The sequence below is a fragment of the Scyliorhinus canicula genome, chromosome 13, assembly GCF_902713615.1.
Source record: "Scyliorhinus canicula chromosome 13, sScyCan1.1, whole genome shotgun sequence".
In the NCBI taxonomy this organism is placed as follows: Eukaryota; Metazoa; Chordata; class Chondrichthyes; order Carcharhiniformes; family Scyliorhinidae; genus Scyliorhinus; species Scyliorhinus canicula.
Window position 1 is genome coordinate 119,477,530 of NC_052158.1, and position 20,931 is coordinate 119,498,460.

Below are 20,931 nucleotides of genomic sequence, written 5' to 3' on the forward strand. Positions count from 1 at the left end.
GCGTATTTTAAGAGTGTGTGCATTAACCTGATGAACAGTGGTAGAGTAATGTGAACATGGGACTCGATCAATTTTGTGGCTGCCCTATATAAAATGAGTTGTTAAGCTGCCAGCAGGAAACGTGTGACCCAATAGCAGTTCACCAATTTAGCCATGGGTAATTAGCAGGGCTGGCTCTGTTGCAGCTGAACGGAGCAGTGGCTTTCGTGTCAGGATCAGAAAGAAGCACGACTGTGAGGCAAAAGGCAACTCATGCACAAAAATTACCAGAACTATTATCTACCATTTCAGATATCTTGGGCTGCAAAACCCACAAGCTCCTGTCAGGATTTTGTCTCCAAATGTTCCAAACAGCTTTATCTGACAGCTGGGGATCTGTTCAATTATCACTGGAAATGACCTCCTGCTGACTTGTTAGTTGGTGGGTAGAAACAGAACTGACAGCAGTCAGCATTGAAACACAGAAAATAGGAGCAGGAGGCTATTCGGCCCTTCAAGCCTGCTCCGCCATTCAACATGATCATGGCTGATCACCCAGCTCAATAGCCTGATCCCGCCTTCCCTCATATCCTTTGAACCCCTTTGCCCCAAGTTCTACATCTAACTCCTTCTTGAAAACATACAATGTTTTGGCCTCAACTGCTTTCTGTGGTAGAGAATTCCACAGGTTGACCACTCTCTGGGTGCAGAAACTTATTCTCATCTCGGTCCTAGATCATCCACCTTGTATCATCAGACTGTGACCCCTGGTACTGGACATCCCCACCATCAGGAGCATCCTTCTTGCATCTACCCTGTCAAGTCCTGTTAGAATATTATAGATTTCCATGAAATTCCCCCTCAGAACACCAGTGATAACGATCCTAACTGACGCAATCCCTCCTCATACTTCAGACCCACCATATCAGGAATCAGTTTTGTAAACCTTTTCTGCACTCCCTCTACAGCAAGAACATCCTTCCTCAGATAAGGACACCAAAACTGCACACAATACTCCAGGTGTGGCGTCGCCAATGCCCTATACAATTGCTATAAGACATCTCTAATCCTATACTCAAATCCTCTGGCTATGAAGGCCAATGTAACATTTACTTATGGTTCTATGGTTATCTTAAGTCTCAGGTTTGACACTTAACTGTAAATGATTGATTCTGTTTTTAAGCCTTGAAGCCTCCGTTTAAGCTATAGAATAGAATAGAATAGAACAGTACAGCACAGAACAGGCCCTTCGGCCCTCAATGTTGTGCCGAGCCATGATCACCCTACTCAAACCCACGTATCCACCCTATACCCGTAACCCAACAACCCCCCCTTAACCTTACTTTTATTAGGACACTACGGGCAAGTTAGCATGGCCAATCCACCTAACCCGCACATCTTTGGACTGTGGGAGGAAACCGGAGCACCCGGAGGAAACCCACGCACACAGGGGGAGGACGTGCAGACTCCACACAGACAGTGACCCAGCCGGGAATCGAACCTGGGACCCTGGAGCTGTGAAGCATTTATGCTAACCACCATGCTACCCTGCTGCATGGGCGTTGGAATCTTTGGGCATAGTTACCGTGGACAGATTTCTGGGTAGACCTCAGAAAACTGCACATGCCATGTAGATTTAAGCAGCAAATATTTTCCACCATGCATAAAAAGAATGTGGGCTCTATAAAATGTTCCACCCATTAACGTGAATGTAACGTCCTTTCATCTGAGTTCCCAGAATGTACTCCCAAAAGCACAAATTACCTCACGATGGAAAGTTCACATAATATGCCCTAAAACTTTGAATTTAAACCAGTTACGAAGACTGGGTTGGTGTCTCAGTGAAACTAGAGCATTGCCGAAGATATCGTATCATATAGGATTAATTAGGGGCAGCACTGTAGCACAGTGGATAGCACGGTGGCTTCACAGCCCCAGTTTCGATTCCCCGCTGGGTCACTGTCTGTGCGGAGTCTGCACGTTCTCCCCGTGTCTGCGTGGGTTTCCTTCGGGTGCTCCGATTTCCTCCCACAGACCAAAGACGTGCAGGTTAGGTGGATTGGCCATGCTAAATTGCCCTCAGTGACCAAAAAGGTTAGGAGGGGTATTGGGTTACGGGGATAGGGTGGAAGTGAGGGCTTAAGTGCGTCAGTGCAGACTCGATGGGCCGAATGGCCTACTTCTGCACTGTATGTTTTAATTAAGTCAAAAGATGAAGGGAAAGACATTTGAGCCATGTTGGCGAAACTGGCCTGATGATGGAAAAGCTGCTGATCTCCACATCCTAATACCCAACTGCATCTTGAATGGGGCCAAAGCTCTTAACTACAATACTCCAAGCCACAATTATCCCTGGGGCAGAATATTTCATACTGGCAGGAGTATGATGTGGCCAATTTCAGAAAACACACCCATTACATATTCCTCATGGTTTTTCTTTCCGTCAAGTCCACAATACTGCTTGCTGCCTGCTATGGTTGGTAACCAGCAAATCAGTCCACAGTTGAAATGGTGTGAATATTGTAATCCGATTGCAACTTCTGTGGAGAGGGCAGCAGTCCTTGCCTGATCAAAGGAAAATTAAGATAGCATGGGCTGGCAAACACGATTCATTGATGACGGAGGGGAAAAGGATGACTAAACACAATTTCTGTGCAGAAATAAAAGCAGAAAATGCTGGATAAACTCAGCAGGTCTGGCAGCATCTATGGAGAGAAACTGGTTAACATTTGAGCCCAAATGACCCTTCCACAGAACTAGATTTTGTACTGTTCTGGCTTCCTTATTTAAGGAAGGTTGTAAATGCATTGGAAGCAGTTCAGAGAAGGTTTACTAGACTAATACCTGGGAATAGGTAGGTCCCGTTATGGTTGGAAGATTAGGTGCGTGCCCACTGTCGTTTAGAAGGATAAGAAACATATTGATTGAAACATATAAGATCCTGAGGGATCTTGACAGGATTGATGCGGAGAGGATGTTCCCTCTTGTGGGAGAATTTAGAACTATGGGTCACAATTTAAAAATAAGTTGTCACCCATTTATGAAAGAGATGAGATTTGTTTTTCTCTCAGAGGGTTATGAGTCTTTGGAACACTCTTCCTGAAAAGGCAGTGGAAGTGGAGTCTTTGATAAGTGTTAAAGTAGAGGTGGATAGGTGAAAATGTGGTGTTGAGGTTACCATCAGACCATCGATGACATTATTGAATGGTAGTGCAGGCTCGAGGGGCCTGGTGGCCTATTCCTACTCCCAAGTCATATGTTTGAATGCCCATTTGATTTATGTCTGAACTTTGTAAGTAACTATGGAATGTCATTTCGCTCAATTTTAAAAAAATAAATTTAGTGTCCCCAATAATTTTTTTCCAATTAAGGGGCAATTTAGCATGGCCAAGCCACCTCCCCTGCGCATCTTTGGGTTGTGGGGGTGAGACCCATGCAGACACGGGGAGAATGCGCAAACGCCACACGGACAGTGACCCGGGGCCAAGATCGAAGCCGGGTCCTCAGCGCCGTAGGCAGCAGTGCTAACCACTGCACCACCATGCGTCCTAATTTCACTCAATTTTAAGTTGGTAGCACCTTGCCTGTTTTATTGAGGTTGTGCCGTGTGAAACAGTAACGTTGATTTTTCTGCAAATTTACCCTTTTGTGGGGCATTTGTCCCCACTCTCTCCCAGTTTCTGATGCAAAAAATAAAAACTCAAAAAATACACCAGACATTGGAAGTTTTGAAATTAGCAATTTAAACTGACTTTAAAGCTGCTGATTTCTAATTTTTAAAAACTGGTTAACCCTAAATAAAGGTATCAATAGAAGCAAGGCTGCTGAAACCGACTGTAAAAGCAAATTTGTGCATTAATTTGTTTGTGAGTATTTTGTACAAATTCACATGCACAATTTGGCTAATCGAATGGGATTGTCTCTTTATATCCTAGTTCTATAGATCAAACGTTACATGTAATCATTTCTAATTTGTCATCTTTACCATTTCTGGTTCTTAGGCTGCACAGTATAAACTCAGGATGGATATTATAAACTACCATTACATTTTAAATGTAGAACAAGGTGACATAAGTTAAACCTTGTTATGCTGTTGTTGAGACAGAAGCATATGCCTTCCAATTTTCGACTGGTGATGAAAGTGATCCGGTTTTATTAATAACACATTGTTTCTATCTTCAGTGCATTCGATAATAAACATATACCCCAAGTTAAAAACCTTCTGAGAGACAAGAGCTAGAAATTAGTTCACACTGTTAACTAACAGTGAATTGTGAATCGCAACCTGGGCACATCCATTGCCATGGAGATGAGCTGCATGAGAATTTGGTGCTGGCCCTTATTTGTAGCGTTGTAGTGCTGGCCCAGGAAAGGCATTTGCTGCTGACTGCCTGAGTGCTCAACAGAGCCCAAGCAGCCTTCACAGAGAGTACATGGTGCAGACAGACTGCTGCTCTTCAAGCCAGCCTCTCCCTATTATAGGAAAGCTGCTCTGAATCATAGGAGAGACGCTATGGTTCTGCAGGGAGACCAGGTGGCTCTCAATACCCATCCTTGGAAGGGAGTGAGAGCAGGTGACCAGGGGAGGTCATTTCCTGGAGTCTGTTCCTGAGGATCTGGCAGCTGGGCCACAAGAAGCCTAATGACCTGGCATGGGTGGTCACGATCCAGTCAGTGAATGCATCTTAACCACCACACCACCAGCCTCTCACACTGCATAATGCAGCACACATTTATCCATCCCTGACACTCCGGGCTCATGCCGAGGGAGAGATTGATTTAGATGCTGCCAGGTCATAGTACCACTGACCCTACCTCCTCTGGAGATAAATTTTTTTCCCCATTAATTCTAAGGATGTAGAATCTGTTAGTTTAGTAAATGTACAGAATTGGGACCGAATCTTCCTCTGGGCTCAGGGGAAACCCCAACCTGTGCACTTTTCACGGCACGCAAATTAGTCCTCGTTTTCACATGCCTTTTATTTGTTTTTTCATACTGGGCTCGCAGTGCAGGACCTACCACACTGAGGTGCTTGAGAATGCGGGTGTGAAGGTTGGTCAGTTAGAAGGCCCACCTCAGTTCTCTAAAACAGTTACCCCAGCTCCCAACAATGTTGAAAGCCCCCCTAATCCTTACCTAGCAGCTCTCTCACACTCACACCCATTCCAAATGCAATCACTCTGTTGCCACTCTCCCTCCATATATCCTCCATGTATAGTCCTCCAGTTTCATGCAGAATCAATGGCAAATACATTACATTTCTTCAGAGTGGAGAGGGGGAAAATAAACCTTTCACCATCTAATAAAGCCTCCATATAATTGATATCAGGATCAAATGAATTCTGCCCATGTAAAAAAAACCTTGCAATACTATTCACTGGAAACCACATCAAAGGGGCAATCTGTTGCTAAAGCTCCTTGAATCTGTCATCCAATCACAAATGAATGGAGCATGTACTGTGCTGAAATCCATTAGTACTTGAAATTCAGCCAAGTGTTCATTAGCTACTGGTCACAGCTATCCAAACAATGGACCATTTTGTGGAAGGAAAGAGCAGAAGGTGCTCATTTCAGTTTCAAAGTAGAGTGCCTGTCAATTGATGTAAGGGAGCAGGCGGTTCGATTCCTTTCTAGTGTCAAAACCAGGTTTTTAATCAGTCGCAGCCAAAACCACAGTAGAAAAGATGACAACACAGGCTGACAGGAAATCTTATAATATATTTCACTGCATTATGGCGCTTTCTCCGTGGAAACACATTGTGATGCACATGAACAAATACGCAAGGTGGTCAATATATAGGTTAACTTGGCTTTAAATGGACACATTGCTATGATGAATTACAGCATTAAAAACACATCTACATGAATTAACAGCACCCGTTGGTGACATTTGAAGGTGAGAAAACACTTTACACTTACTTCTCAGAGGTTTCTGACTCTTCAGCAGGCTTTCTGTTTCCTTCATGAACTCTCAAACCTGATGTGTTCTTCATCGTCTTCCAACCCATCACATATTTAGAAAAACTGGAAACCAGATTTTCATTGACCATTTCAAATGGGGACCTCACCACAGTGCGGAAGGTATGTTTTTCAGACCAGGTATTCCCGACACACACAAAGGGCAGAGGAAAATTGCATGAGGTCAGGAATGCAGAGGATTGCATCCAGAAAAATCAACTAAACGTAATTGTTCACAGAGCAAAACAGGTGCCTGCATCCCGATTTAGCCCCAAGAGGGGGAGGGTGTGCGTGTCGTTGTAAGGGAGGTGGTGCAGCTCTGTTATTTAAGGTTGACATCGGGCAATAGTAAGGGATGACATCGGTGCTGTGGAGGATATGGTTGAATTCATTTGGGTGGAAATCAGGAATAGTAAGGCGAAAAAGTCACTGATAGGAGTAGTCTATAGGCCACCAAATAGTAACATTATGGTGGGGCAGGCAATAAACAAAGAAATAACTGATGCATGTAGAAATGGCACAGCAGTTATCATGGGGGATTTTAATCTACATGTCGATTGGTTTAACCAGCTCAGTCAAAGCAGCCTTGAGAAGAAGTTTATAGAATGTATCTGCGATAGTTTCCTAGAACAGTATGTAACGGAACCTACGAGGAAACAAGCGGTCCTAGATCTGGTCCTGTGTAATGAGACAGGATTGATTAATGATCTCATAGTTAGGGATCCTCTCAGAAGGAGCGATCACAACATGGTGGAATTTAAAATACAGATGGAGGGTGAGAAGGTAAAATCAAACACTCGTGTTTTGTGCTTTAACAAAGGAGATTACAATGGGATGAGAGAAGAGCTAGCTAAGGTAGATTGGGAGCAAAGACTTCATGGTGAAACAGTTGAGGAACAGCGGAGAACCTTCCAAGCGATTTTTCACAGTGCTCAGCAAAGGTTTACACCAACAAAAAGGAAGGACGATAGAAAGAGGGAAAATCGACCGTGGATATCTCAGGAAATAAGGGAGAGTATCAAATTGAAGGAAAAAGCGTACAAAGTGGCAAAGATTAGTGGGAGACTAGAGGACTGGGAAATCTTTAGGGGGCAACAGAAAGCTACTAAAAAAGCTAGAAAGAAGAGTAAGATAGATTATAAGAGTAAACTTGCTCAGAATATAAAAAACAGATAGTAACATTTCTACAAATATATAAAACAAAAAAAGAGTGGCTAAGGTAAATATTGGTCCTTTAGAGGATGAGAAGGGAGATTTAATAATGGGAGATGAGGAAATGGCTGAGGAACTGAACAGGTTTTTGGGGTCGGTCTTCACAGTGGAAGACACAAATAACATGCCAGTGACTGATAGAACTGAGGCTATGACAGGTGAAGATCTTGAGATGATTGTTATCACTAAGGAGGTAGTGATGGCCAAGCTAACGGGGCTAAAAGCAAACAAGTCTCCTGGCCCTGATGGAATGCATCCCAGAGTGCTAAAAGAGTTGGCTAGGGAAATTGCAAATACACTAGACTCTGGGGTGGTTCCGGAGGATTGGAAATTAGCAAACGTGACACCACTGTTTAAAAAGCGAGGTAGGCAGAAAGTGGGTAATTATAGGCCAGTGAGCTTAACTTCGGTAGTAGAGAAGGTAATCTATCATCAAGGAAGAAACAGCGAGGCATCTGGATGGAAATTGTCCCATTGGGCAGACGCAGCATGGGTTCATAAAGGGCAAGTCGTGCCTAACTAATTTAGTGGAATTTTTTGAGGACATTACCAGAGCGGTAGATAACGAGGAGCCAATGGATGTGGTATATCTGGATTTCCAGAAAGCCTTTGACAAGGTGCCACACAAAAGGTTGCTGCATAAGATAAATATGCATGGCATTAAGGGTAAAGTAGTAGCATGGATAGAGGATTGGTTAATTAATAGAAAGCAAAGAGTGGGGATTAATGGGTCTTTCTCTGGTTGGCAATCAGTAGCTAGTGGTGTCCCTCAGGGATCAGTGCTTGGCCCACAATTGTTCACAATTTACATAGATGATTTGGAGTTGGGAACCAAGGGCAATGTGCCCAAGTTTGCAGACAACACTAAGATGAGTGGTAAAAGAAAAAGTGCAGAGGATACCGGAAGTCTGCAGAGGGATTTGGATAGGTTAACTGAATGGGCTAGGGTCTGGCAGATGGAATACAATGTTGACAAATGTGAGGTTATCCATTTTGGAAGGAATAACAGCAAAAGGGATTATTATTTCAATGATAAAATCTTAAAACATGCTGCTGTGCAGAGAGACCTGGGTGTGCTTGTTCATGAGTTGCAAAAAGTTGGTTTACAGGTACAACGTGTGATTAAGAAGGCAAATGGAATTTTGTCCTTCATTGCTAGAGGGATGGAGTTTAACACTAGGGAGGTTATGCTACAATTGTATAAGGTGTTAGTGAGGCCACACCTGGAGTATTGTGTTCAATTTTGGTCTCCTTACCTGAGAAAGAAAGTACTGGCACTGGAGGGTGTGCAGAGGAGATTCACTAGGTTAATCCCAGAGCTGAAGGGATTGGATTATGAGGAGAGGTTGAGTAGTCAGGGACTGTACTTGTTGAAATTTAGAAAGATGAGGGGGGATCTTATAGAAACAAATAAAATTATGAAGGGAATAGATAGGATAGATGTGGGCACGTTGTTTCCACTGGTGGGTGAAAGCAGAACTAGGGGGCATAGCCTCAAAATAAGGGGATGTAGATTTAGGAGGAACTTCTTCACCCAAAGGGTTGTGAATCTATGGAATTCCTTGCCCAGTGAAGCAGTTGAGGCTCCTTCATTGAATGTTTTTAAGATAAAGATATATAGTTTTTTGAAGAATAAAGGGATTAAGGGTTATGGTGTTCTGGCCTGAAAGTGGAGCTGAGTCCACAAAAGATTAGCCATGATCTCATTGAATGGCAGAGCAGGCTCGAGGGGCCAGATGGCCTACTCCTGCTCCTAGTTCTTATGTTTTTATGTTGTATGTGTGTGCAGAGTTGGTGTGTGTTGGTATGAGTGTGTGCAGAGCTGGTGCTTTTCAGTGTGAGTGTGAACAGTGCTGATGCATGTCATTGTGAGTGTGCAGAGCTGTTGCGTGTCGATATGTGTGTGCGCAGAGCTGGTGCATAGTGGTTAGCACAATGGCTTCACAGTGCCAGGGTCCCAGGTTCGATTACCGGCTTGGGTCACTGTCTGCAGAGTCTGCACATTCTCCCCCTGTCTGCATGGGTTTCCTCCGGGTATTCTGGTTTCCTCCCACATCCAAAGATGTGCAGGGGTAGGTGGATTGGCTGTGCTAAATTGCCCTTATTATCCAAAAAAGGTCAGGTAAGGTGGGGTTACAGGGATAGAGTGGAAGTGTGGGGATAGGGTTGAGTTGTGGGCTTAGGTAGGGTGCTCTTTCCAAGGGCCGGTGCAGACTCGATGGGCCAAATGGCCTCCTTCTGCACTATAAATTCTGTGATTCTGTGTCTGTGTGGTGTGTGGGTGCAGAGCTGGTATGTGTGCAGAGCTGGTGCATGTCCCAGTGTGTGCGCGCAGAGGTGATCCATATCGCAGTGCATGTGCGCATAGTGCTGGTGTGTGTCGTTCTGAGTGTCATTGTGACTGTGGGCAGAACTGGTGCATGTCGCTGTGTGTTTATGCACAGAGCTGGTGTGTGCAGTGCTGCTGCATGTCGCATTGTGTGTGTGTGCAGAGCTGGTGCATGTCGCATTGTGCATGTGTGCAGAGGTGGTGCATGTCACTGTGTGTGCCGAGCTGATGCATGTTGCTGATTGTGTGTGTGTGTGCGTGTGTGTGTGCCGAGCTGGTGCGTTTTGCTGTGTGTGTGTGTGTGTGTGTGTGCCGAGCTGGTGTCTCGCTGAGAGGGGGCGCAGAGCTGGTGCCTGTTGCTGTGTGCGAAGAGCTGGTGTCTGTCAGTGTGTGTGTTTGTGTGTGTGTGTCCGCGCGCAGAGCTGGTGTCTGTCGCTATGTATGCGCGCAGAGCTGGTGTCTGTCGCTATGTGTGTGTGTGTGTGCAGAGCTGGTGTGTGTTTCTGTGTGTGTGTGTGTGTGTGTGTGTGTGTGTGTGTGTGTGTGTATGCGTGCAGAGCTGGTGCGTTTCGCTGTGTGTGTGCACAGAGCTGGTGTCACTGTGTGTGCAGTGCTGGTATGTTTTTCTGTAATTGTGTCTGTGTCTGTCACTATGTGTGCGAACAGAGCTGATGAGTGTCAGTGTGCCTGTGCAAAGCTGTTGTTTATTTATATGTGAAGATGGTGCAATATGCAAGTTGTCAAGTTTCCATTCTTCGATTTTTAAATCTTATTTAATATTGTTTGCACTAAAATGCACTTCTTCACATTATATGCCAGGAGAATTTCCATCTTCCCATCTGTATCTCTGTGAGCCGTACTTGTCCATTTTGAGAAATCATGCTTGTGTTCCTTGTAATTTGACATTGATTAAATTCAGTGGACAGAAAATCACGGGCAGAGCAGCTGTCATTTCACAACGTGTGGGTTCTGCAGCTGGGCCGCCTCACCAATGGCGCAAACTTAGAAAATCTGCTCTCGTATAATTTTGCTAATCATCTGATAGTTGCTAAGTCTCTGCAAATCCACGATGTATAATCCCCACCATTTCTGATATATTTGGACATCCCACAAAAATGTGTTGTCAGCAAAGTTTGGAATGTACTTTTAAATCTCTTCTGCAGCTTACAGAAAAAATAAGGCAGGGAGGATTGATTGCTGGAACTCCATTAAAAGCTCTACTTCAAAGAGATGTCACAAGCACACCAATGTGCAATCACATCCTTGTTCCTATTTAAGTTTTTTTACACAACTTTCAATTTTGAAACTTCATTTTGTTTCATTACTCCAAATAAATTATACTTATTGAATTGGCTTCTTCAATACTATCAGATTCTCAACAAGATCGAATAAATTTTTAAGATATGACGTTTCTTTACTAAAGCTGTGTTGTCCTTTACTTACCAAATGTGATCCAGCTGAAAGCTCAATAATCCCTTCCCCATAATTACTATTAAAATACTTGTAACAGTTGAAGTTGTTATGATCCCAGTTGATGTTATAACTGGATGGGAAGATCCCAGAATGGAATATTGGCTTAAAAGACTGTAATTTTAATTTTTGTTTCATAAAAAGTGGAGGAACAGTCACATGACTGCGAATGAGTTTCAGAAACAAAGTAAAAAAAACATTTAGCAAACATGAAAAGTTGGATTATTATGCAATACTCCTTTACTCCCCCCCCCCCCCCCCCCCCTTGGATTAACAAATACACACTGATTTTAAAATGGACTACACAATAAACCGTAAACTGCAATTGTCCCATTAACACACAGTCCTTTTTAAGCAAACAGATTGGCTGTGGTCAAATACACACACTCCGATATGAAAGCAAGTTAGTATATGTGAATTTCTTCTCGGAATCCCCAAGATGATTGTCACCCGAGAGTTTCCAAATTCCACTCCCAAAAACATGCTTTAAAATCTTCTCAGAATAATGTTTTTCCTGAGTGGTTTGATTTCAAAATCCAGTCTAGGTTTTAGAAATGACTGTTCTAAGCAGGGCTTGCGCTCCACTATTAACAGTGCACCCAGTCCAGAATTTATACTAATCCCTTTAGGACTTTGTCTTGACTGCTGTACAAACAGTTCATAATTGCTTTACCTCTCAATTCCTATACTATATCACTTTTTATTTACCTCTGTAGTCCGTATTCCCACTTTAATTCTGGTTACTGCAATTGTCTCTTTAAATCAGAACCCTGGGCGGGATTCTCTCAGCCCGGAGCTGGGCCGGAGAATCACTGCGACCGGCGCGAATCGCGCCACACCGCCCCGCTTCCGGGACGCGATTCTCCCATTGACGCCGGTGCAGTCAGCACGGTGCCGGTCGGGGACCGCTCTATGGGCCCCCCCCGGCGATTCTCCACCTGGGATGGGCAAAGCAGCCCAGTTGATGCCGGGATCAGCAGCTGGAGTGGCGAATGCCGTTCTGGCCCCCTGTAAGGGCCAGAATTGCAGATCCTGAGGCTAGGTTGACGCCGTCGGGAAACGCGATGGCGTTTACGACGGCATCAACACTTAGCTTCAGGATCAGAGAATCCCGCCCCCTGGTGTTTACATTTCCTTGAATTCTTCTAAACCATACCTTGGTCTCTGTTCTCTTAACTCCTGTCATCTTAAACATTCTTTCTGTCCAAATTCCCTGGTTATCTGGATTGTTTCTTGTTCCTTTGGACTCTTGCATCTTTGCTACTCCTGGCAGAGGTGAGAGCTGTTCGCTCCCCAGTGTCCTATCTCCATCTGCCCTGGCTTCCAGTTAAAACTAAGAGCAAAGGAAAACCCTTCCCACTGGAAAGTGGCCACCAGTTGCTAAGCAACATCTTACTTCTATTTACTCTTCAATCTGTAAGCCTCACCGAGCCCAATAGAATCACTATTGGAATTGAAACTAACCCCCAGTCATATAAACATCTTTGTCCAGCATGGATCTAACTCTAGGTATTACCCTTCCAGGCACAGAAACTGAACCCACTTAAAACTATACCTCATTTCTAATGCTTACCAATACTAAAACAAATCCCTTAAAGCTACAATGTTTACCTTGCTCTTTTATCCAGGTTTCTCACATCCTTCACATTTCTGATGAACTTTGGAAGATTTCTGCCCTGCCTCCAATCTTCCTTTCTAAAGGCATTGCCCTATAGAAACTTTTCAGTTGTGATTTAGTGGGGTATCTGCTAATTGCTAATGGAAGCCTGCTAATTATATTCGTGGCGAAGGGTTAAAAAATTAGGAACCGAGGTCTCTCCACTGAGATTCCCATTTCAGCAGTAGATTTTCTTACAGCATTGCCATTTTCACCTGTGGCAAACCACTGGTAGAAAACCTTGACCTTGGTGTAGGATCCACAGATAGATCTGGAAGAATGTGATGAATGTAGGATGTTTTCATATATTTTATTTGATGTTTTGTTGTAGTAATGTTATTAAAAACCGTGGATTCAAATACATTCAGGCCATATGTCTGCTAAAGCTGTTGTTAAGGGGTTGTAAAGGTGAGGTAATCACTGATTTTACCTATTTACTTGTCAACATATAGATGGTTAATAGGATATGTTTTATGTTTGGAAGGTTGCCTGAGATGTCGACAATATATGAGGGATTTTGTTTAGTCCCAGCAAAGCAGGCCATGGAGCATATTAGTGGGAGGAGACTGGAGAATGCCTTATGCTCGGGATACAGATGATGTAATTAATGGGAGGAGCCAGGTCTGGGTATCGTTTTGCAGCCTGCTGTAGTACTTTAGTTGAGCAGTAGTGTCTGACAAGACAGAAGGATTTTCTAGCGGTTCCTGAAAGGGTCTCTCTCCAAAGATCTGCACAAAAGGAGCAAGTAACCCTAAGTGTTAACTTAAAGTGTTTTTTTGAACTGTATTGGATTGTTTAATTGGAATATACAATGGCAGGTGTAGACAGCAAGTTAAAGTTTTTTTTTCCATTTATTTAAGAATGTTTTTAACTGTTAATTGGAAAGCTATTACTATGTGGCTAATGTGGTTGTTTCTCTATTTAAATTAAGGATTGTTTTAACATAAATGCTACCTATTGGCCAGTGATATCACTCCTGCGGTTTAGTAGTGTTCCCTCACAGTCTTACAAATTACAAATTGTTGGGATTCTCCTCTGGGAGTCCTAACAAGAGACAGTTGTTTTTCAGTGACTGCTGGTTGGAGGCAAACTTGCCCAAATTGTCTTTCAAACAGATCTTTTCCAACTGAAGGTCTTTGAAGTCCAAAACTGGACATCAGGCAGTGCTGTATGTGGAACATGGCATGGTGTATCAGAAAATTTACAAAAATGGGTCAAATTATTTTAATTAATGTGAAGCCTCAATAGTTATTTGTCATAACGGCCACAGTTATTTCAATGGGTCAGAGTTGCTGCAAAAATAACAGCAAGTGGATGATATACACTTTTATTAATTTTCAAATCAGCCAGCCATTTTTGGTGTGAATTGCGAATTGCCACATGTTGCTGGCCAAGTTACACCACTCTACCATTAGCTGTGCAAAAACAGTATCTTTCTCTTAACCTCCCCTTGGTTTTCATGAACTTGATGTATTTGAACATTAATTGCCCAATAAACTCATCACAGAAAGCTAAGCCTAGTAAGCACCAGCACAAATAATCTTAACGATGTTAATAATTACAGAGCAGCCTCTACAGCCAGAAAGTGAACAAACAAATATGTGGAATCTCATTCTATCAGGTAGTGAATTATCATCGGAGATATTAAAGGTGTTAAAAGTCAGGTTTTTTCTTAACATTTCCTTTTGTCTCCATCTAAATTCGATCTTTCTTTCTCCCCCTTTGTTTCTCCCCCTTTGTTTCTCTTCCTGTCCCTTAATTTGACATTGAATTCACCTACTGTCACACCCACCTTTTTAGTCATTTCTCTCCTTTGTTTATTTCTCAATCTTTAAACCTCAATAGTTAAGGAGATACTCTGTTGGCCCCATCATTTACTGATGTTGCAGAGTCCTTAATGGCTCTCACAATCTTTTCAGTTTACGCTCACACCAACTCTTCCAAAAAATATATATACATTTTTAATAAACAATTTTATTGATGTATTTTTGGCATTGTAAACACTTACAGTGTACAGTAATGTGCAAATATCAACAAAAACATAGTGCAAATAACCAGACCTCTCCCATAAACAGTACCCGCCTATTTATCACCCATCCAACAAAATATTTTTGAGCTGAATGTTGCACTAGCAAGTCCCTAGGTCTAATGAACAGTAATACCACATTCCAACATATTCTGTGCCAATATTTTACACAAACGCATACCTTTTTTTCTAGCTCTTTGCTTACATTCTGCAGAGTTAGATGTAGTGTCTCTGAATCAGTAGTCCGTGCATTTGTTTTAAAGGTTTTTTTAAAATTACACGTTCATTCATTTTTGTGCACACCATTTGTCCTAATCATAGAATCATAGAATTTACAGTGCAGAAGGAGGCCATTTGCTCCATTGAGTCTATACCGGCCGCTAAAAAAGTCCACAACTCCATCCTGTCCCCGTAACCCAGAAACCCCACCTAGCTTTTGGACACTACGGGGCAATTTAGCGTGACCAATCCACCTAACCCGCACCTCTTTGGACTGTGGGAGGAAACCGGAGCACTTGGAGGAAACCCACGCAGACTCTAGGAGAACGTGCAGACTCAGCACAGACAGTGACCCAAGCCTGGAATCGAACCCAGGTCCCTTGCGCTGTGAAGCAACAGTGCTACCTTGCCGCCCCTCAGTAATCTAAATATACATTTGTATATTGAATACTCCTTGTTTGTATTTCTGGTGTAAAGTATTTATTTCAATACATGCACATAGTTAGACTTTTGATAGCTAAAAGCAGCACATTCTGGTGGCCCTGAGTTTCATTACAAGATCATAGTGATATTACTCCATTGGGATAGTTTGAATCCCCCCCAGTTTGAACTTTTGCTCTCTTCAATACTGCACAAGAAAAGCTAGGAAATTAGACATCTGTTTAGATTGTAGCATTTATGGGATAACCCACAATCCTTGAGAATGCACTGTGACTTCAAAACTTTTAAACTGCAGTTGTGTGATTCCATGCCCCCATTTCTGCCCAGTGTTCAGATTCCATATACTTTCCTTCCCTCTAGCAATACAGTTGGGTATTGCTTCAATCAATTTTAGGCCTGTTTGAAGTGTCCTGATTTATTTTTTATTTTGCTGAGCGATCAAAACCCTTGGTGCAGCCTTCAATTCCTATGTTCATATGGCACAATCTTTGGACAGTCTGAGAGACAAATTAAGCTAAATCTAGAAGTCAAATGATAGCCAGCTTAAGTGTTAAACATCTATAGATAATAGGAAGAAGGGAATCTTAGTTGTGTGTTGACCATCTCTTCCTAACATCAGAGAGACTGTGAATGATTCTTTTTCAACTGCTTTTTGTGCAGATTCCAGATGTAACAGAGCTCATGTGAAGCCAACGTGGTGAAATTGACTTCCTGAATGTGGTCTTTTATCATTTCCCCAGTAATCAGAAAATGTGCACAATGTTTGCATAAATAAAAACACGCAACCCCATGTCCAAGAAAGTATCCATGTACACTTAACTTCACTTGAGATTCAATTAATCTGAATAGCACTCCTTCTGAGAAGCTCAACTGTAGTAATACCCGAGTTGAGCTTCGACTGCCTTTAGTAGTACAATTGATCCAACTTCCAGACATACACAACTAGTGTCAGGCTTAGTGATTTAATTGTTTCGCTTGCTATTTCTTTGTAGTTCATCTGCTCTTTCTCAGAATTCCCCACATTTGCTTTCTCAATGCTCATCTCAAAATTCGCATCCATGTTGATTCCATGATGGTTTACCACACTGTCTCTCAACGTGTTGCCTCATGATTCCTCACCAACGTTGTTCACTGGTTGCTTTTATTCTATTTTGTTTTATAAATTTAGAGTACACAATTCATCTTTTTTCAAATTAAGGGGCAATTTAGCGTGGTCAATCCACCGACCCTGCACATCTTTGGTTTGTGGGGGCGAAACCCACGCAAACACCGGGAGAATGTGCAAACTCCACACGGACAGTGACCCAGAGCCGGGATCAAACCTAGGACCTCGGCACCGTGAGGCAGCAATGCTAACTACTGCTCTACCATGCTGCCCGTGGTTGCATTTATTCTTGCTGTTTGCTGCTGCATTCAGATTATTTTAAATCCATAGAACAAAGTCAACAATTTCCCATAATTAAAAATGACAGGATGAAAATGGTCGGTGTGGAACTGGCACCAAGTTAGGACAAAATCAATCAATGTCACTATCAGTTATAAACATTACTGAAGCAAAACAAATTAGCAACACAAAAGTAAAAGTAACCTGAGTGAGAAAGCACAAGATAAGTCAGTAACTGGCTGATAAGAGAATAGAGTGAAGACAGAAGAGAGATCTCTGCTTGGAATTGGAACAGCCATGTCAGGAATAAGGAATTCCAGATATCTGCATTCAGTGTGGTCCAACAGGGAGTTAAGGAATCTGAGAAAAGTTAATTATGGTCAGACATTGGGAGCTTTGATGAGAGCAACTTTCAAATACACACAACTAGAATCAGCTCATTAGAAAAGCATCTTCCTCTCATGTTGAGTTGAAGTCGTGGAATTGAATCTGATGAAAAATTAAAGATGATTAGAAGATCCTTGAGCTATGGGCCGATCCCGCCGATGTCCAAAGCATTTTGTGTGGCTCGCCCATCCCACCATCAGGGAACCCACCATTGGGGGTGATTGGTTTACCTTTGGGAGGAATGGAAAGTGCAAAGAGCTGGAAAATACCGCCCTATGTTTTAAACCCCCATAATATAGAATTTTGCTGTGAGGAGTGTTCACCTTATTTAAAACAGAAGTGCTATAAATACATTTATTATTGGAAATGTTCTCATACGGCTTGATTGAGGATAAAATTAAAGTGTTGGATATTTATTCATAGATGGTCAGATCTTTTGGTACTGCACTACCTTCCAACAACATGGTCAATCATACCGCCAATGATATTGTGGGTAGTTTCCTGCAGTTTCCACTATATGAAGTTTGGACTTGAAACAGTTTCTGAACAAAATATAGATATTAAATGCTTAATAGAAAATAAATGTTTGTATTTCCAGCATTTTGTACTTCAGGCATCTATCTGTAGAATTCTGATAAAACAAATGAAGTGGGAAGAATTGTTACGATTACAAAGTGTAACATTGCAGTAAATGATTTTTCTCATTTCCGCTGTTTGTGCTGGCTTCTTTTTCAGGCGCTGCGTTTGGCCGCCTTGTTGGAGAAAGCATGGCAGCCTGGTTTCCTGATGGCATCCATGCAGATGGTCGCATTTATCGTATTGTGCCAGGTGGATACGCTGTTGTAGGTGAGGCGATTTCTGGCTGCCATCATTATTTTTGGCTGCCACAGTAGAATGAATGAGCAGGGTTTATGAGCCAAATGAATCTGGGCTTTTTTGCCAGCTGCTTAATTCCCTGGTTTTCTCTGCAGGCGCAGCAGCGCTGGCAGGTGCAGTGACCCACACCATTTCCACCTCAGTGATTGTGTTTGAGCTCACGGGTCAGATCTCCCACATCCTGCCAGTGATGATCGCAGTCATTCTCGCCAATGCTGTTTCCCAAAGTCTGCAGCCCTCTGTCTACGACAGCATTATTCGCATCAAGAAACTTCCATACCTTCCTGAACTCGGCTGGGGACACCTTGAGTGAGTAGTCTTTTCAATTACTGCTACTTAAAGGGATTGGATACGGGAGGATATTTAAAGCTTCAAAGAGTTGATCTTTTAATTATAGAGTTTAAGGTGTAGTTTGACAGGCAAACAATAAATTAACAGGAAGCATCCTAGATGTTGATTTTGATTGTCCAAGGAGCAAGCAATTTGGATTTCTGAGGCTGAAAGATAGAAGCGAGGCATTTTGAGAATCATCGAAATATGAAGCTTCATATCGAACGTGAAAATCATTGAAAGTCATGCTAGCGCAACATTTTAGAGCTCAGTTAATCTTTCATTTACCCTTTATCAGAACCTCAACTGCTTCCATAATTGGATTAGATTGGATTTGTTTGTTGTCATGTGTGCCCAGGTACAGTGAAAAGTATTTTTCTGGGAGCAGCTCGGACATATCATTTAGTACATGAAAGGAAAATAAAATAAAAAGAAAGTACATAATAGGGCAACACAAGGTACACAATGTAAATACATAGCTTTAAACCTGCAAGGGAAGGTAGAGGAGAAAGGTTAGTGATAATGTTAGTGTTAGAATAAAAATTTTAAAAATTAGAACGGTTATAAGAGATGTAAAAAGAGGATCTGTTTGGGAGAGCTCGCAGAGAGTCGCCACACTCCAGCGCCATCTTGAGATTGAAATCATATTCAGATGAAGTCTGCAGTGAGAGGCTTAGGGTCGAACGATCCTGATAGAACTCAAACTGAACAAAAACTGAACATTTTTGAGCAGCGTAAACGAACAAAACAAACTTTACTACACATAGGCAGAAGAATAAATAATATATGTTACCTGCCTTATACTCTAACATTCAGAATTAACATGAGGTAAATATGAATTAACAAGCAAACTGGGGCCGAACACAACACTTTACGCATTAAGTGGCAATTGCGACTGAGACAGATCCCATAGATTTCTCAGCAACTCACCCAAATATCAGTGATCACTGTGAGTCACAAAATCTTGGTAAAACTCTTTCTTATTCATTCAAGGGATGTGGTCTTTCCTGGCTGAGCTAGCATTCATTGGCCATCCCTAATTGCCCTTGATAAGGTGCTGGTGAGCTGCCTTCTTGCCTGCCTGTCTCCCTCGCAAGGAATTTCAACTCTTCACTGTTGAAGAGCTAGCCCCTGTATTCCCTCAAAAGCCACTCCTGGTTGAACTACCTCAACAACTGAGTGCTTCCCGATGGTTCAATTGCCACTCCTGAGGATGTGTCCCACAAGATACAGAAAGCTGCCCTACTACCTCTAATGACTGGTACACTTACAACACTTTCACAGGCTGCCAGCTTCTCTAAGTTGGTGCTGCCCCAGATTTCCCCAAACTCCAATCTCCTTGCTGCCCCGAGCTGTAAAGAGCTCTCAGGTCTTCTCTGAGCCCTAACTGTCTGACATGGAACCAGTGACCTTCTGCAAATTTCCCAGCTCTCCAGGAATTCTCTCGACCCTAGCTGCCTAGAGCCTGCTCATAGCACCCAAAGCTTCTCTGTGAGCTGAAAACTGCACTAAGTCCAAAGTACAACCCTTTCCCTGCAAACTGGCAGATCAATTGAAACCAGAGAACCTCCTTGAGCTCCATCAATCTCCAAGACAATGTAGCTTTTCGGGGTTCACTGAATGTTTTAACCTAATTTAACTCTAACCCCCAAAACAAAACATCTTTCTGGACTGCATTTCTTTTCACTCAGTGTAGACATCACGGGCGGGCTATTCCGATCGCAGACACCGGAACCGCGTTGGCCAGAGAATCCATTTTTACGCCAAAATCGGGGTTGGCACCATTTTTAACGAAGCTCCACCCCCCTCAAAAATGGCATACTCGAGGGGTACGCCGCATGGCCTGAGGATGTCACCTGAGGCCCTCCCCCGATGGACCGCCCCCAATGGACCGAATTCCCGACGGCGTGGGACACGTATCCTCTCACTTTTTGGAAACCTGCTGTGGCGGCTGCGGACTATGTCCAGCGCCGCCATGGTGTGGGGGGACGGGGTGGGGAGGGAGCCATTCAAGTATTAGGGGTGGCTTCAGCGGGGGCTGGATGGGTGGTCCGAGGGTGGCGAGGATGGTTACAGAGGGCCAGTTTTTGGCAGGCCGCTCATGTGCGTGGCCGCCACGAGTGCATGCGCTGCCACGGACCCAGTCATTCTGCGACTTTACGGCAGGGAAAGCCGGGATGTGGCGCAGCTGCAACCCCTCAGCAGTCCCGGAATTGGTGAGGGTTTGCCGCCAATTTTTGCGTCGTAAATCGCCTGAGAATTCTCCGTTTGAACTGACACTTCGCCATTGAAACGGAGATCCAGCCCCACACCTCTGGTTCTCCAGCTCAGTCAACCAATTTGCTGTTTCTGGGCTCCATGGCCAGGATTTTATGGACCCACAGCCGCCACCGATAAAATGCTGTCCAGGATCCCGCCAGCCGCCCACGCAGGATTGGCTCCTGCTTACAATACCAGCGGCAGAACAACTCTTGAGGTTAGAACATTCTGGACAAATTGTTTAAAAAATCAACAAAGAAAATAAAATACGTAAAAGTTTTAATTGTACACTTTTGTTTTGAGTGAGTTCAGACATGGGCAGTCTCTTGTGCGATTTTGTTTTCTCTAACTGTTGCCCCATTCCTGCTGTAAAGTGGGGCACAAAATTGCCTCCAAAAGCCTG

General features: G+C 43.2%; 1 protein-coding gene across 4 annotated transcripts in view; it reads left to right on the forward strand.

Annotated features, from left to right (window-relative positions):
- clcn2c (chloride channel 2c) overlaps positions 1–20,931 on the forward strand; it is a 677,449-nt gene that overhangs the window by 512,206 nt on the left and 144,312 nt on the right. For all 4 annotated transcript variants that reach the window (XM_038815641.1, XM_038815642.1, XM_038815644.1 and 1 more), the window contains 2 exons: positions 17,799–17,909; positions 18,035–18,248. In XM_038815641.1, the coding sequence (XP_038671569.1) occupies positions 17,799–17,909; positions 18,035–18,248 (325 nt within the window). The remainder of the gene's footprint in view (positions 1–17,798; positions 17,910–18,034; positions 18,249–20,931) is intronic.